The sequence below is a fragment of the Falco naumanni genome, chromosome 4 (assembly GCF_017639655.2).
Source record: "Falco naumanni isolate bFalNau1 chromosome 4, bFalNau1.pat, whole genome shotgun sequence".
In the NCBI taxonomy this organism is placed as follows: domain Eukaryota; kingdom Metazoa; phylum Chordata; class Aves; order Falconiformes; family Falconidae; genus Falco; species Falco naumanni.
The window spans coordinates 100,668,106-100,684,341 of NC_054057.1; the positions used below are offsets into that span (position 1 = coordinate 100,668,106).

The 16,236-nt window shown below is 47.0% G+C and overlaps 1 protein-coding gene across 2 annotated transcripts; it reads left to right on the forward strand.

Annotated features, from left to right (window-relative positions):
- The first annotated feature begins 109 nt into the window (after window positions 1-109).
- On the forward strand, window positions 110-13,901 carry KLF15 (Kruppel like factor 15). Of its 2 annotated transcripts, none has more exons than XM_040591374.1 (3): window positions 110-250; window positions 4,592-5,699; window positions 11,814-13,901. In XM_040591374.1, exons 2-3 carry the CDS (start codon window positions 4,657-4,659, stop codon window positions 11,980-11,982), a joined length of 1,212 nt encoding a protein of 403 aa, XP_040447308.1. In that variant the 5' UTR covers window positions 110-250; window positions 4,592-4,656; the 3' UTR covers window positions 11,983-13,901. The 2 variants fall into 2 exon arrangements, with proteins under 2 accessions (XP_040447308.1, XP_040447307.1); XM_040591373.1 differs by lacking the exon at window positions 110-250 and adding an exon at window positions 2,271-2,486.
- The last annotated feature ends 2,335 nt before the right edge of the window (window positions 13,902-16,236 follow it).

Consider the following 16,236-nt stretch of genomic DNA (forward strand, 5'->3'; position numbering starts at 1 on the left):
GTCGTGGGGGCTCTGCGTTTTGTTGTTTGGTTTGTTTTGTTTTGGTTTTTGTTGGTTTTTTTTTTTAATTTTGCGGTTTTATTTGTTTTTTAAATTTCTGTAATTATTTTTGCTTTTTATTCTTATTTTTGTTGTATCGTCTTGTTGGGGTTATATATATATATATTTTTTTTTTTTTCATTTTCAGTGTTGTTTTTGCACTCTTCAGACCGTTCTTGGCATTTTTCTCCCCCCTCCCCGGCTTGTTCAGGTAAGGGGGTGCGTGGGGCGCGGGGGTTTGCGCGTCCCGCCGGCGGTGCCCCGGTGCCGGTACCCGGGGGGAGGCTGCTGGTGGCTGTGCCGCTGCTCCTGGGACGCCAAGGGGGGAGGTTAAACACCCCCCACCCCCCCCGGCGGTGCAGCAGGGGGGTGCAGGGCCGGGGGGCTGTGTCCAGGCTGGAGCTGTGCCGTGCCATGGTGTGACAGGCTGGGGCGGGGGGGGGGATTGTTACTCCCGGTCATCTCGACCAGGGGACCACGCTGGGGGGCGGCCAGGGGGAGCTCAGGCCCCCAAACCCCCCTGAAAAGGGATGCAGGGAGCAGGAAAACAATTAAAAAAAATAATAATTTTCAAAACCACAAAACGGCAAAAAACACAACAATCCACAAACCAAAAAAGAAACAAGCAAATGCTTTGCAGCCGTGGAAACCTGGCTGTGCTTGTGCTGGGGTGGGAATTGCCGCCCCCCCCCCCCCCGTTATTTGGGGGCAATTTGCTGCCGGGGGGGTGGACGCAAGCGCTGCAGATAAAGGGCTGCCTTTTGCGAAAGCCAAAGTTTGGGGGTGGAGGGGAGTAGTTTCCAGAAAACAAGGCTTTGGGAACGTTTCTGCAGCTTCCCGGAGGCGGTGGGTTTGGAAGGAAACAACGAAGAGACCCTAAAACGCTCCCCCCAGCCCCTGTTCCCCCTCCGTGTCCCAGGAGCAGCGGAGCCACCTTGCAGAAGGGATAAGAGCAAATGGCTTTCCTCCTGACTCTTGGCTTCTTTCTATTATTATTATTATTATTTTTAGGTGTTGTTTTTTTCTCCATGCATTTCTTCTTTTTAATTTCTTCGAAATGCTGGGCCTGATCCACTGCCTGGTTTATGGCTCTGTCTGTGGAGCAGGAGTCAGCCTGAACAGGTTTAAAATCTTCTAGGGAACAAGAGAAAACCCTAAAGAGATTAGTCGTAAACTAGAAAAACCTATAGCAGTATACATAGGAAATGACTGTCGGCGTATCTGAGCCCATATAGTGCCCTGGGATTAGTTGTCCTGGGCTGGCCATCCAGAAATGACAGGCTGGGAGGTATGTCCCGGCCTTTCAGCAAGTTCCCAGGACTGAACATTTGAACATTAGAGCATTATTCAGAGTCAGAATATGCCCCCTCTGTTTTGGAGTTGGGTTTGTTTGGGTTTTTTTGTCTTTTTTTTTTTTTTTTTTTTTTTTTGCTAGTGATAAGAAGGACAGGTTTTAAACAGAACAACATGTTTCTGCTAGAAAGGACATCATAACAACCCGGGGAACTCTTAAAAGTCAGAGCCCATCGTGCTGCCGTGGGCTGGTGGCAGCTGCAGGATTTCACTCCAGAAGCGGCTGGTGCTCAGCTCCGCTCACATATCTAACGTGTTTTCAAGGCTCCTGGAGATGAAAGTGCTTTATGTAAACAGCATCGTTAGTTTTAATAGCTTGCACAGCCCTGGCTGTTTTTTTTTTGTTGTTGTTTTTGTTTTTTAATCTTCTGGTTTTGGCTGTGTCTTCAGGCAAAGTCGGGATGAAAGTCTTTTGGTTGTTAGTCTGGCCTTTAGGATAAAATATAGCCTGGGCCCGATGCTGCATTCCAGGCATTCCCCAGAATCTTCTTGGCTGTTCTGCAAGTTTTGAGAGTGCGCAGAAAGTGGATCTGGCCCATAATGTGCCTGGATCTATTTGCCGCTGACAGTGCCCTCTCTTCTTAAAATTACTCCGGTTACACAGAGTGACATTGCTCCCTGTCAAAAGAGATGGGGAAATAAGCGTGCTGGCTGCTTTCTGCGGAGGTATCTTGCTCACAGCAGTTGCAAGGGCTTGTTGATCCTCCTCCCTGCCCCTTGCCCTCCTTTAAGCCCTTATTCAACTTAGGGTTTACTTCTGTTCCCAGTAAAATATATGGATGCTTTGATATGTGGCATCCTAGTTGTCATACGCATTTATAGAAATCGAAGTTGTTTTTTTTTAAAAAGAACTTTACCAACTGCTTTTGGTGCACGCTTTTTCCCTGCACGCAGAGCACGCCAGCTTTTCTTAGGAAAGAAACGCGTTGCAGTCCAGATTTCACTCACAGCACCATTCTCCAGGAGTTCATGTTGGAACAATGCAGACATAGGAGGGAGGATCAGACACTGTCTGAGGGCAAGTCCTCCTTTCTGCCCCACATTTCACAAGGCAGTCACCAGTTCTTGATGCAAGAGAGAAGCAAGCTGCTTGGGTGAACTCTTACTGGAAGCCAATACAAACTTCTCGGAAGTTTTTTTGTGTTTCAAAACTGGGAATAGCTCAGCTCCAGCACTTCTGCTGGAGTAACTTTCTGTCAACACAGAGATTTAAAAAAAACCAAAAGTCCTGTGTGTTAGAAATAGTTCAGCTCTTCTGACTCTTCACTCTTACTGTAAGAAATGATTATAGGCTAAGGTCACAAAACAGAGCCACTAACCTCTGTTTGAACTTCCTCGCGTTCGGCACATGTGGGTATTTCATTATTGGGTTCGGAGGCATAGCTAACTGACGGGGCCGTGCATACCAGGAAAATGTGCAATCTCACTTTTGAGTCTTTCTTTCAACCTGCCCCTACTTCCTCCATGTGCGTATGAAGGAGGAAGCTGTATCTTTAAGAAATACTGTTTTTCCTCCCCCTGTTTCCTGTGAAACATTAATAGATGCTGCCAACGGGATGGAGCGCTTTAAGGGTGTTGTGCAAAATACCTCTCTTTGCGTTCACTGCAGCACTGAGCACGGAGATGCCTTTTGATTCTTCTCTAGAGAAGGCAAAGACAGGGCAAATTTTGGAGATCAGGCAGCAAGGATGCCCTGCAATAGCAGTAACAGCCATCCCCTTCCTTGCACAAAACTGGGAGCTATTGACTATTCATGGCAAAGCGTCCAAAGCGCAGCGGCAGAGCCTGTGGAAAATGACAGCGTGTAACAAGATTGACTGGCATTTCCTTCGCGCTGGGTCACATGCCTCCTAATTCACACACACACAAAACCTCATAGGCTGATCAAATGACTTCTATCTCTGCAGTCCACATACCTTCCACAGAAAGAGTTGTTTTATTATGCACATATACAGCTCTGTTTTCAATCAGTCACCTTGAGCGAATGACTGAGGGCCAGTGTTTGCTCCATCCGGAGGTCTCTGCATTTGCTCTGTAAGAGGCATAGTCTCCATCTGTAAGCAATTTTTTTTTATTTTTTTTTTTTTTGCCTCTGGGAGTGAGGAAAAAAGAAAACAAATACACAGATGCCCCCTCCTGCCTTCCCCTCCCCAGAAACCTTTCTAGGAAGTCTGGTTGGCTTGACTGGGAAAGCACAGGACAGTCGCTGCTGTCAGAGAGCATTGTGGTGGGCAGCGCTGGGAAGGATGGGTTTTGCCCCTGTGCCTCCGTGGGGTTGTAGCGGGATCACAGCTCACATGAGTGAGGGCTTGCGGGATGCTACCTGCTGACGGCCTCAACGTGTGTGGGGGAAACCGGGGGAGTGTGGCTGCCCACCGTAGGTCATGGCAGATTGGGATGCCAGGGGGTCCGTACAAGCCCTCCCAGTTTAGCAGCTGGTGTGAGGTTCAGTTTACCTCGACCTCTGTACCCAGAGAGGAGTACAGAGTGGCGAGGTGAAACCCGCCACCAGCTGGCTTGCCAGGACGTGGTAATTAGCTCAGTGCAGAGCCAGCCTTATTAAGGGCAGTGCAGGTGATGATGACACTGGCACAGATTCATTACATCTGGAGGGGAAAATCCACCTAGTAAATGCTGAAGCACAGTAAATATTTTTGGCTCCTGACAGATTGATCCTTGTATTATGCTGATTAGCCTGTATTTGTGGAGCTGAGGAAGTTAAAAATAAGGTTGTGGAAAGCTACAAGATAAGGAAAGAGTTTGCATTTTATGGCCACCAGCAATAAACTGCTTTTTTTATTTGTGGGGTTTTTTGGTGGTAAAAGTTTCAACACTTTATTTTTTCTCTCCATTCTCTTCTTTGGCTCTAGGTTTCACTGTTAGGTGAAAGCCCATAATTAATTTTCTCTTGCCGGTAATATTCTGGAAGGGAGCTGTAAATCTAGAGCCCGCACAGTTAGGAAGTGATTTCTGAAAGAATTCTTCTGCAAATACATGGTGCAATCCTGCAAAATGCTTCAGCCCTGACAGTCCTTAGGGGGTGGTACAGACGTATCAAAGCGTGTAGCAGCATGTGTGCTAAGCGAGACGGGAAGCTTTGGACTTTCCTGTGAGCTAGAGGGCTTTACAAGCTTTAGTTCATGGAGATAAATGATTAAACCAACTTCTGACTGTTGTTGTTTTGTTTTCCTACACTCAGGCTATCACCTGAACTTTCGCCGCCTGGTATATGCTGTTGGGATACCCCTAAGAGATCGCCCAGGAATGGTGGATCACTTGCTGCCTACTGATGAATCCTTTTCATCTACCAGATCTTCTCTTGGGTACTTTGGGGACATGACAGCAGGGCTGAGGTCCTACCAAATGCTGCCCTCTCCCCTGTCGGAAGATGACAGTGACTCGTCCAGCTTTTGTTCTTGTTCCAGCCCTGACTCCCAGGTTCTCAGCTCCAGCTATGGAAGCACATCCAGTGCAGAAAGTCAAGACAGCATCTTAGACTACTTATTGTCCCAGGCATCTTTGGGGAACACCTCTGCATCATGGTGGGACAAAAGGAGACTTCAGCCGATAGTGAAAGAGGAGTACTTTAGGTTGCCTGAGTTTGCTGTGGATATGGAAGACTCAGGACCATTTCAGCCCACACTTGAGGAAATTGAGGAGTTTCTGGAGGAGAACATGGAGTTGGAGCTCAAAGAAAGACCTAAAAGCGAGACCAAGGACTTGAGAGCTTGCAGCCAAGTTTCTGTTGCTTCACTACAGCAAAAGGACCATATGTTACCCAGTGCTAGTTTAAAAGAGAGTAAAAATGAACAGTTGAACAGCTCAACGGAAGGTGGCCAAGCTTCAAATGGAGGAATGGCCCTGGAGAATGGGATACCAGTTATGCTTCAGATTCAGCCTGTACAGGTCAAACAGGAGTCCAACACGAGCCCCAGTTCCCAAGGACCAGCACAAGAGAACATTAAAATTGCACAGCTGCTAGTCAACATCCAAGGACAGACATTTGCCCTTGTGCCTCAGATAGTTCAGTCGTCCAATTTGAACTTGTCCTCTAAATTTGTCCGCATTGCTCCCGTCCCCATCGCTGCCAAGCCAATTGGGCCAGGAGGCATGATCCAGGGTCAGACGGGAATCATCATGGGTCAGAAATTTCAAAAGAACCCTGCGGCAGAACTCATTAAAATGCACAAGTGTTCTTTTCCTGGTTGTACCAAGATGTACACAAAAAGCAGCCATTTGAAAGCCCACCTGAGGAGGCATACGGGAGAAAAGCCTTTTGCATGCACGTGGCCGGGTTGCGGATGGAGGTTAGTATTGGGGTGCAGCACTGCCCAATCCCCTTTCCCCTTTTTTGGTCACTTGACCTAACTTGCCGAGCAAGTAGGTTTGCGCTCTGATTTAGAAACTGTTTCTGTTTCCAAAGCTTGTTTGGTTGGTTTGAGAATTAAGACCTTTTTCTTCCTGTTACGTAATCCAGGGGCTTTGATAAATGAAATAGCAGAGCATCACCTGCTGGCATCAGCTGTTTTAGCGTCTTAAAAAAAAAATATAATAAAAGTAGTCCATTGTAATTTGTATTTCATTCCAAGAGGGTCAGATCAAGCTTGTTACTGCAGGCAGTACCTTGCGTTCACATTGGTTTGGTTGCAACACACCAGCTGCCGCTGGTAGTGGCTGAGGGCTGTAAGTGAACTGGGTGGTTTAGGGCAGAACCGCTGCGTGTGGCTCCGACTGCACGGGGCTAAATGCGATCACGGAAGGGCTGTGATAAGTGAGTGTGGTTAAAAGCAGTATTTTGTGCAGTTTCGTAAAAATGTGCTCCATCCCACTCCTTCTGGGAATGCTGGCAGTGACACTCCAGCAGGCTCTGGGTTTTATTCTCTGCGTTGATTCAGAAAAATGCGTGGGTGCCACTCGGAGCTGCAAAAAGCTGTCAGATGTAACAACATAACCAGAAGGCTGAGGTGGAGTTAAGTGTTGCTTGAATGAAAGGTTGCAGGTCTGATTGAGCAAAATATTTTGCAGAGGGTATCTCTTGATTTATTTTTTTTACATTTTTTTTTTAATTGTTAATGCTAGTTGAAAATACTTTGTTAAAAACATCAACTTCTTATTTTAAGGAAACTTCAGTGGAAGCCGCCTTCTCTCTTTCCAGTTAGCTTCATTACTTGCCTGCCTGCCTGCACCACAAACTGTTACGATGGCAGAAAACAAAACTTTAACTCCCTTGTATTAAATTAAACCAGATTTCTTTCAAAGAATATCCTGCAGAGCTTCAGCAAGCAATGTCTAATGAGGACATGGGTTGTGACCATGGGGAACAGATGAGGTAAAAAGTAACAGGAGAGGGTTGTGTAAAAATGCAAGCATGTGAGACATGCAGCAGTTAGAGATGGATGGATTGGCTTGAGAGAAAAGGTCAGAACGGGGCTGATTCCTCTACTCCCCAACTGGTCCAGTTGGGAGTTTGCTTCTTGGAATGAATGAGCAGATCAATACTATTAATTTCTTCGGTAGTTTTCTTTCCCATTTCAGTTTCTGGTGGCTTGACAAACTGGTGGTGATTTTCTTTCCTTGTGTACTGGTGGCACTTCTCGTGAGCCGGGCTCAGTGGCTTGCTGCGCAGGATGCGCTGAAATGAAAGCCATGTTATCTGGCTGACCGGTCCCGTAAGCTGCTTGCTGGTTTGCTCCTGACCTGTGGTGGAGGCACTTGCTCCCTTTCGTTTGGTTGCAGGAGTATGTGTGTGCAGGCAGCAGATGTGCCTCCTGCCAGTGAATGTGCCTGTGGGTGTCGTGTTGGCTTTCCTTGCGCTGGGATGTGAGCAAAACTCTCATTTTTGTGACAAATGCACGTGGCATGTGCAGGTTTGTCTGATCCGCGCTGAGACTTGCACCAACACTCCCAGTGACTTTTGTGGCTCGAGAGCAGGAGCCTGAAGGGTTGCCTGTGCGTGACGTTCTCCAGCTCTGCCTTATTACAGAGCTGGTGTTTCCCTGGCTGCAAAACCAAGGGGAACATTTGGAAAAATATTAAGTGGTAAGGGATGGAGATTTAATTTACACCAAGGTGCCTGCCTTTTTCTCAGCGTTACAGTGAATGGTGTGGATCAAAAGCAGGATGCAGGTGTAAGGTGGGCCAAGAAAAGTGCAGGTCCCACAACCAGGAGCACACTGAACTTTCACTCTCAGCCAGCCACAACATTTTAATGATGAGGAGCCCAACAGGGATGAGAAATTAATCCCCTTAGCTACGATGACTGTGTTGTCTTGTCCACAAACAGCTGCTGGAAGGGCTTTTGAAACTCTCTTGCAGTGTGTCTTGTGCATTTCCCAGCCCAGGCTGGTACCCCAAACGCCAACACCCCAAACTTTGGAAGGTCCCTGCTCCAAGGGGGCAGGTTTATAGCCAGCAGGAGAGGCAGCGCTTGCGGAGCTGCTCCCTGTGCTTACGACGGTCCCTAGCACTGGGCTGAAATTGCTGCACATCCCATCCCCTACGTGCTGCTCCCACATCAAAGGCCAGACCCAGTTGAGCGCTGAATTGCCCAGTCCCCTTTCATCAGTAAAGCATGTTTACTTTTTCCAGAAGTTCAGCAAGAGCTGTGATCTCACGTGACTTAAGTCAAATGCATCTGGACTCTCTGTTTGCTCCCAGTTTTATATAACCTCAGATGAATTTAAGCACTAAAACACTGCAGGGTTCTGCTTTCCTCCTCCTTTCCCTGCATTCTGGTGCTTGCATATTTATTTTTTCACCAAAGACACTCAAGATCAGACCTCACTGAAGATAGTGATTTCAAAAACAAAACAAAGTGTTGCCTAGCACAAGGTGGCTGAGCTGTGGGGGGTTAAAGCTTTCCCAGCCCTCTGGCCAGCCCTGCTATGGTGAAGTTGCTTGCTTTAAATGCATCAAGGTAAGGGTGTGCATGCGGCAAACCCTTTTGCCAGCTCCTAGGACAGCTGGAGAGCCCCAAGCACCTCCGTGGAGAAGGCTGAACCCTGTTTGCTTGTGTCCTTCCTTGGCCCGGGGCAAGAGCTGTTTTCAGCAGGCTGCAGAGAGGCGTTCATAAATGGCTGGTGACCCGTTGCGTTCCATAGCCCGCTGTACCGGTCAATGCGCTGATCCGTGTCATGCCAGTTTATACCTCTGGAACACCGCAGCCCCTGCTTAGTGCTGCTGCTGGGACAGCCCTGACCAAAGCTGAGTTGCAGCATGGGCCAGTCCCCAGCAGCTGTGCTATGGCATGGAGCAGCGGCTCTTGCTTTCCCTCCCCTGGTGCAGCAGCGTACAAAGCTGCAGTTGTTGTAGGGCCCGGGGGATTAGGCAATCGTGTTTAAATGCCCTGCCACATCTTCTGGCAGGAGGTTTTTCCTTGCAGCTGGCTCTGCAGGTGACAGCATGCAATACGAGCTCTGCCTGGTTTGGCAGGGAGGGTTTAAAGGCTTGTAATGAGCGTGGCCAGGAGCGTGTATGGGACTGAGTGAGTGTGGGGAGGACCATGTGTGGGACAGGTCAGGGCAGGTGTCTCGCCTTGGCCTTTTTTGCTGGTGCTGTGCAAAGGGGTTTGCAGATGTGCAGGAGGTGTGCTGGCTTACCGGAGCAGAGCTTTGGGGATGGGCAGGATGAGTCTAGAGCCTCCTGTCCACTGCAGAGAAGTACAGCCTGAGTTAGTCTCAATGACTGGTGGCCTTGGTAGGGACCATGGAGTACCAGGCTGAAGCTAATGACCTTTCTGAGCCACATAGCAATGTCCTTGCATGGCCGGGAGACACAGGACACATCCTATTATCAGGGAGCTCTATGATTTACCTTCAAAGGAGGTGGAATTACAGGTCCTTTGGGGTCCCACCAGATAGAAGGATGAAGGATGAAGGAGACTCTTCTAGTTGCTGTGGGATTGCCCAGATCCTTCCACCTTTCTTTTCTGAAGGAGGAATCCTCCTGGAAATGGCAGTGACTTGGGATGGTGAGGCGTTCCTTGGGGGTACCTTTTTTCTTTTGAATTTGGCATTCCACTGGGGACTATTTGATGTTTTCTTGGGGTGATCTCAGTGCCAGAACGTGCTGCAACTCTCATTTCACTGTAGAGCCAGACCACCAGATCCTCCTGGCTTCCTTGTCCCTTTTTGCGTTGTTTTTCTGTAAACATGACAGCTCAAGGTTTATTTCTGTAGGCTCTGTAAGCCGAGCTTTCTGTGACTGCTGGGGAACAGTATTGCAACATTCCTGCCTCTTCAGCTAAGGACATCGTTATGAGGCAGAGTGTATTTTTGTTGGATGAACTCATCCGAGCTCCCAGGGTATGAGTGGAGCTGCTCATTCCTGACATGTACCTCGTTTTCCCTCATCATCCATGCAATTCCCATCAAAACGCACTTGTGGAGCTCTTGCGCAGGATTAGCCGTGCGCTGCTGCGCTTCTGCTGCAGATGGTGACTTTACTGGCCAAGGACATGGGACAAGGCAACCTGGCCACATCTGGTTTTACTCCTTTGGGTGATAAGCCTGTATATGAGAAGATGGCTCTTTGCGGAGGTGCTTTTCCCTCTTCGCTCCCTCGTTTCGCTGGATGTGGTTGCCACCACTGGCAACAGGTCTGTTCCTTGTCCAGCACTGAGTCCCGCTGAGGCAGTCTGCACAGACAGCATCCTGCCCTCTCCAGAAAGATGCTTAGGCCCACTCATCCATTGCTCTACAAGAGCATCCCTCCAGGGATGCAGCACTGCGACTAGCTCACTGCTAAGGACTGGGGAGAAATCCCTGGCCCTGCTGCTCCCAGCTCTAGACAATGGTTTTGGGAAGCTGTGGCTGGAAGGAGCAGGGGTGCTAAAGAAAGCCAATGTGCAGGTACTAGGGGTGAAGAGAAACCTTGAAGAAGATGCATGCCAGACAAGGAACAGGTTGATGGCTCCATTAGGGCACCTGCCATTGGTCTTAATGGTGAATGTGACTCTCACCAAAGCAAGGAAAGGGAGAAAAGCAAGAGAATGGGTGAAGGAATCTGTCCTAGAAATGCCCCTGGGAGAGATGTGTCCACACTGTATCTTACCAGCAGTGAGTATCTGCGTCTGCTTTGTGCTGGCTGATTGCTCTCTGGGTAGCATCATTGGACTGAAGAGCTGTGGGAACTGAAGAAACCATTCCCAGTTTTCCCAGTGCCTGTGTCCTGTTCTTCAACTGGCAGCGGTAGATCAGAGCTAATTAAAACCTTTATGTGGAAACTTATTTTTCTTGCATGAAGGCCTTATTCATAGAAGCCCAGCAGTCCTGTTTTCCCCCTTTCATAAAAATAGCGTATTCACTCTTTGGTGATGTGATATTTTGCTCCAGAAGGGCACATTTTCCTACATGTTCTTTCCCCCATTTATTCAGCTAGTGCCCATGACTTCATTTATTTATTGTAAATAAACAGCTGATACCATTTCTTGCAAGCTCTCCTTCTATGCCGCTCTTTGTTACTGCTCTGGCAACAAAACACTTAATTGCCCTTTGTCAGGCAGCAAATTTTTTGTACCCATCTGGACAGGGCTGTTTTAGCGTGACATTATTAATTAACCCTGTGACTCCCAGTCACATCCAAGCTGGAAATAGAGCCAGCCCTGCTGCTAAGACCAAAGGATTAGCTTATTTGAGTTCAGTAAAGCCTGTGGGATTCACAGGGGCTATTTGGGGATTTTTCTGTGGAGATGGCAGGTAGGAAACAGCTTATATTGAAATGACTCTGGGAGACAATATTGGTAATTAAAGGTTCAATCGTGTTTTCAGTTTACCCATGAAGTAACTGTACTGATGGCCACTGGGGCCCACCAGGATTTCAGGTGTTACCGTGTTGAGCATCTCTAGTACGGAGATGTTAATAACTCTTTATTTAGCCTGCAGGACCACATACAAACCCCAATCTTTCAGAGGGATCTGATAAGTGATGTAGCTTCTGGGGTCTGTGTCAAACTAGGTGCAATTACTGGATGTCCATTGTGGTTGTGTCAGTGGGAGCTTGGAGCAGACCTCACCTGCAGGACATTGGTTGTTATCTGCTTGAGAAGGGTCCGTGCTTGAATTTGCATGAGGGAAGTTGTGGGACAGGCTTTGGAGGGGATTGGGAGGGTGATCAAGAGCAGTGCTGTTTTTGTTGATCTGTACCCATGTTTTTGGGTTTAGGGTTGGTACAAACGTTGCCTCCATGTGTTGCTGTGAGTCCAGAGTTGACACGGGATGAGGTTGATAATCGTGTGTTTCCATCACCGCTGCCAGCTGCTGGTGGGACCAGCCTAGCCCCGTTGCGTGTCCCTTTCAGTTTGCGTGTTTGGGCTTTGCCACAAGTGGAGTGTCCCAGTGGCCTGAGGGGACTTTTTTTCCCACTGTGAGAGACTCGGCAAGGTAAGAAAACGTTTCTCTGAAAAGTCTTCTCTTGTCTTGCAGGTTCTCCAGGTCAGATGAGCTGTCCCGGCACAGGCGCTCCCACTCAGGGGTGAAACCCTATCAGTGTCCCGTCTGTGAGAAGAAGTTTGCTCGAAGCGACCACTTGTCCAAACATGTCAAGGTGCATCGGTTCCCACGAAGCAACCGCTCCGTCCGCTCCATGAACTGATGGGTCCCGCTTTCCCCTTCCCGCCCAGCCATCCTACGACCGCCGATGACAGCACTTTGCTCACTATGTTTCTAGTGATAATTTATTTGTCTCCACAGAACAGTCAATGCTGTTACTTGATAACACCATGTCCGAGCGTCCTATGTCCTTTAAAAATTATTTGAGAATGAAGCTCTTTTTGGGTCAGGGGAGGGGGGTGCTTCTTTCTTTTTGTCTCTCTCTTTTTTTTTTTTTCTCTTTCATTCTCTTCCCTGCCCACCTCCCCTCCCCTCCCCAAGATCTTATTTGCCTTTCCTTCTATCTTTCCCTTCTTTGCTGCTGCTTCTTTTGGAAATTACAGTGTTTTATTTTTAGCTGTTTTCTGCTGCACAGGAAAATGTAAGAGTTGCTTGCTGCTAGTTAATTATAGCCCTGGCATTCCTGAGGGCTTTGCTCATGTACAGGCCATTCATTGTGAGTTTTTATTAAGCTGCTCTATTTGTCCAGTTTGGAAACAGCAAATTCCTTTTGAAATGAAAACAACTCCTTTGTTTTTGGGTTGCCTGAGCCAAGGATGTGTAGGGGCTGGCCATAGGAGGAGGAACAGTGGGAGCTGGGGACAGGGGGAGGCAAGGCATGGAGAGGGCTGGAATGCACCTCTGCGCCTCTCTGATTTCTCTGGTTCACATTTACCTTTTCCTTGGCTAGGGCTATATATAAATATTTATGTATATATATTCATACATACATATATATATATTTAAGCAAAGGCATATCCCAAACAAACCTGGAAGCTCAGGCTGGATGAAATGGCTTGGAGTGGAGCCTTTTGGTGTGGCTGAGCACGTACTGTGTGCATGCTTCTCCTGTCCTGTGCTGCCATGGGGTGAAAGGATGCCCATGTGTCGAAGGAAACGCTACTTTCCTTTGACTGGTTTGCAGCATCCACTGTCTTTAGTAGAAGAGCTGTTGTCTAGCATATAAAGCAGCAGGAAGATGTTTGTGAGAATGGCTGAGCTTTGTTCTTGTCTCTGCTCCTGCCGTCTTGTGTGATCTTGGGGGAGAAACCAGAGTACCAGCCCTGGAGGTGCTCGGTGGTCCTGGTGAGCACCGAGCATCCCGAGCATCTGCTGCAAGTCAACGCCTCACTGGTTGGAGCTTAAGTCTCTGTCTGCTGGCCTGCAGGGTCTTGTAGGATGTACCTGTACCTGGGGGGGTGGGAGGCACTGTGGATTGGTGGGACAGCACCATGAGATCTTCTGTCCAAGGGTGGTCTTCAGTGTTAATCTCCCTTACTGACAGCCATGTCAGAGCTCCATGCAGCTGGGGTGGGCGAATGGGTGAGAACAGTAGCCAAAAGAAACAAATTTGTGTGGTAGGTGGCTAAGAAGGGAATTCAAATAATCAGATGGTAGCAGGCAAGTGATTTTGTTTGTGTTTCTTCTTGTTTTGTTTTTCCTTTGAACTCTGGTGATTGTAAGAAGCTTTTAGAAGAAAATAGAATTCAGTAATTAGAAACGATTTTATAATGGATGTTGCATTTCCTTTCCGTTCACAGATGGCATCTGTTTGTCTTTTTGTTGGCAAAATGGGAAATAGGAGACTGCGATTCTAGTGCTAGGCAGAGCAGGAGCCCGCACTGTGCAAGAACAGCAGGTCTAGCTAAAGCAAATGCATTCCTTTTGTCCTCTAGAAATTAATATAAATGAACTATCATCTATTGACTGGTTTATATCACATCCTATGAATGTATGTAAATAAAACTGTACATAGATGCATATCTATATAAAATATCTTTTAATAACATATCAAATTTGTGTAAATTGGAAACAAAAATACCTATAAAGCCAGTGTACATAAGTTACAATTCTGTATATTTTCTTTTGTTCTTCATAAAAATATATTTACTTTGACAATAAAATGAAAATGGAAATTTTAAATCCCTTCTTGAAATTATTATTCATCAATTTTCTTTGTAGCAAGCTCTGTAATCAGGACAATAGTGCTTGAAATTTTGATTCACCTTTCAGGTGAATCAAACCTTAACTTTTCAGATGCTGGCTAACAGGGAGATGATGCAACAGATTTGAAGTTGCCCTCAGAAGTTTTTCTCATCTCAAAGTCCTTGGGAGGTGTGAGATGTTTCAGCTCTCCCTTTGCCAGAGCCCTCATGCCTCGCCTGTCAGCCGCGCTGGGACCCGAGTGCCTTCTGTGGTTTCTGACTGCTGTGGAACAGGTTTGCAGCTGCAGTAAAACTGTGGTTAATAAATTAGAGCAAGCAGGTTTTGAGGAAATTCAAGCTCCAGTGAGTGGTTAGTGTGAAGGAGGAAGGGCTTCAGAGTCTGCTTGAGACTGATGGTGACTCACTGTGTGACCCAGGACAAACGACTCAATTGCCATGTGCTGCAGTTCCCTTTCCTGTAAAATGGGGACAGTAATGCATCATGGTGCTACTGTGGGACTTAATTTACGTTTGTGTGATGCTTGGATGGAAGGAGCAAGCAGTAAGACCAGTAGTCACAGGATTAGATTGCAAAAGAAAGGCTTGGCACGGCAGAGGTTTTGGTGCCAAGGCGCTTCAGTTGGCTCTTCTGTAAATCCCACATCTGAAAGAGTGATGTGAAGGATCTGTGGTATGAAGCATGCCTCAGGCCCAAGGAGAGGACACCCTGCTTTGCAACAGCCATTGCTTCCCATTCACGACAACAGGCGCATGAACGTGATGCTCTTGTGATCTGCAAACCAGGATGTCTCTGTGCTTTTTGATTGCTTGGCCTCCACTGAAAGAAGAAACCATCAACGTTACTGGTGTTGAAATCACTTCTGAGTCTCCATGGGAGCAATGGTGCAGTGGGTCCAGATCTTCTCCCTGCAAGAATCACTCTGAGACTAGTGGGCACTTAGGGATTAAAGTCTTTCCCTGAAGAACAGCCACCAAAAACTGCCAGCTGACGGGCCAGGGCTCTCCAGACCCCTGACTGTTTTTCCCGAAGACCCCCTATGAGTCTGGCAAGAGGACCGAGGGATGAGGCAGACTAAGTTCTGTTCACTCCAGGTTGTTGTTACCTTCTGAGATGTAGCCTGAAGACCAGAGTCCTAAGGACAGCTGTTTTAAGAGTGCTAGTCACGTACACGCTTTAATTAGCAAGCCTGCACCAAGAGGATCTCTTGATTCCCTTCTGTTCTCACCCTGTCGACATCATGCATTAAACCAGCTGCTTTATTTTAACCAGCATCTCTGCCTCCTCCCCATCTCATCTGGAGTTCTGATATTGCTGTAATGTTGGGCAATTTGCCTTGCAAGACACGTGGGGCAGAACTTGTTCTTTTTCTGCAAGAGGCAATACTTAAAGCTAAAGTGGAGTTATGTGCAATACCTACTGTTGGAGCACACCAGTGCAGAAATCTAAGATCTAAGCTATGTTTTAGCCTGGAATATTTTCCATGAAACACTTACTTTTCCTTTCTTTTTTTTTCTTTTTTTTTTCTTTTCTGTTTTAAGTATCATTTCTGAGTGTGGTTTGTGTGGGTTTTTCTGGCTAGTAGCTGTAAGGAAATTTAAGTTTATGTACAAGTTGAAACATTTTGCTCAAAAGAGTAAGGTTATGTTTGCTGTGAAAGGAGACTTAGTTCTGCATGAAAATTAATCATGTTTTTAGAGGTTTGTCACAAAAAAGAAGAAATCTCCAAAAGAGATTTTGATATTTGCTTTATGTGGATTACTGGCCTGCCTGGGCCTTGCAGATTCATGAGAAAAATGTGGCCTTGCCTTAAGCCTGATTACTCTTTACCCACCTGAAGATAAAAATATATTTAAGTGCTTTGATGCCACAACTGTAGATAGGTTAATTATGTTCCTGCTTCAGCAACTCTGCACGGCAAAGCGCAGCATGGCATCGTTATACATATACCTGAGTCTTACTGACTTAAACATCTGTAATTGGGTTTCTGAGGTGTGCAGTGTTAGAGCCTTCACTTGATCATGGTCTGATTCCTAACACTTGTGGGATCTCTGTATGCTTCTAGAAGGTTTTACTGGCAATTTCTGGCTGATTATGGTCTCTTCATCAGAGCTAGTGGTGAAGGAATAGTTTTATGACAAGTGAGGAGCCATCAGCTAGGAAGGTCATGCTCAAGGTAAGGACTAAACATAAGGAATAAGAGTAAAGTGGTATTTCTTTAAGATGACCTGACTTCTGTGACCCGTGGCTAAACACAGAGCAGCGGAGTGATGTGTCCGAGACCCCAGAGCAACTCAGAGGGGAAACAGGAACA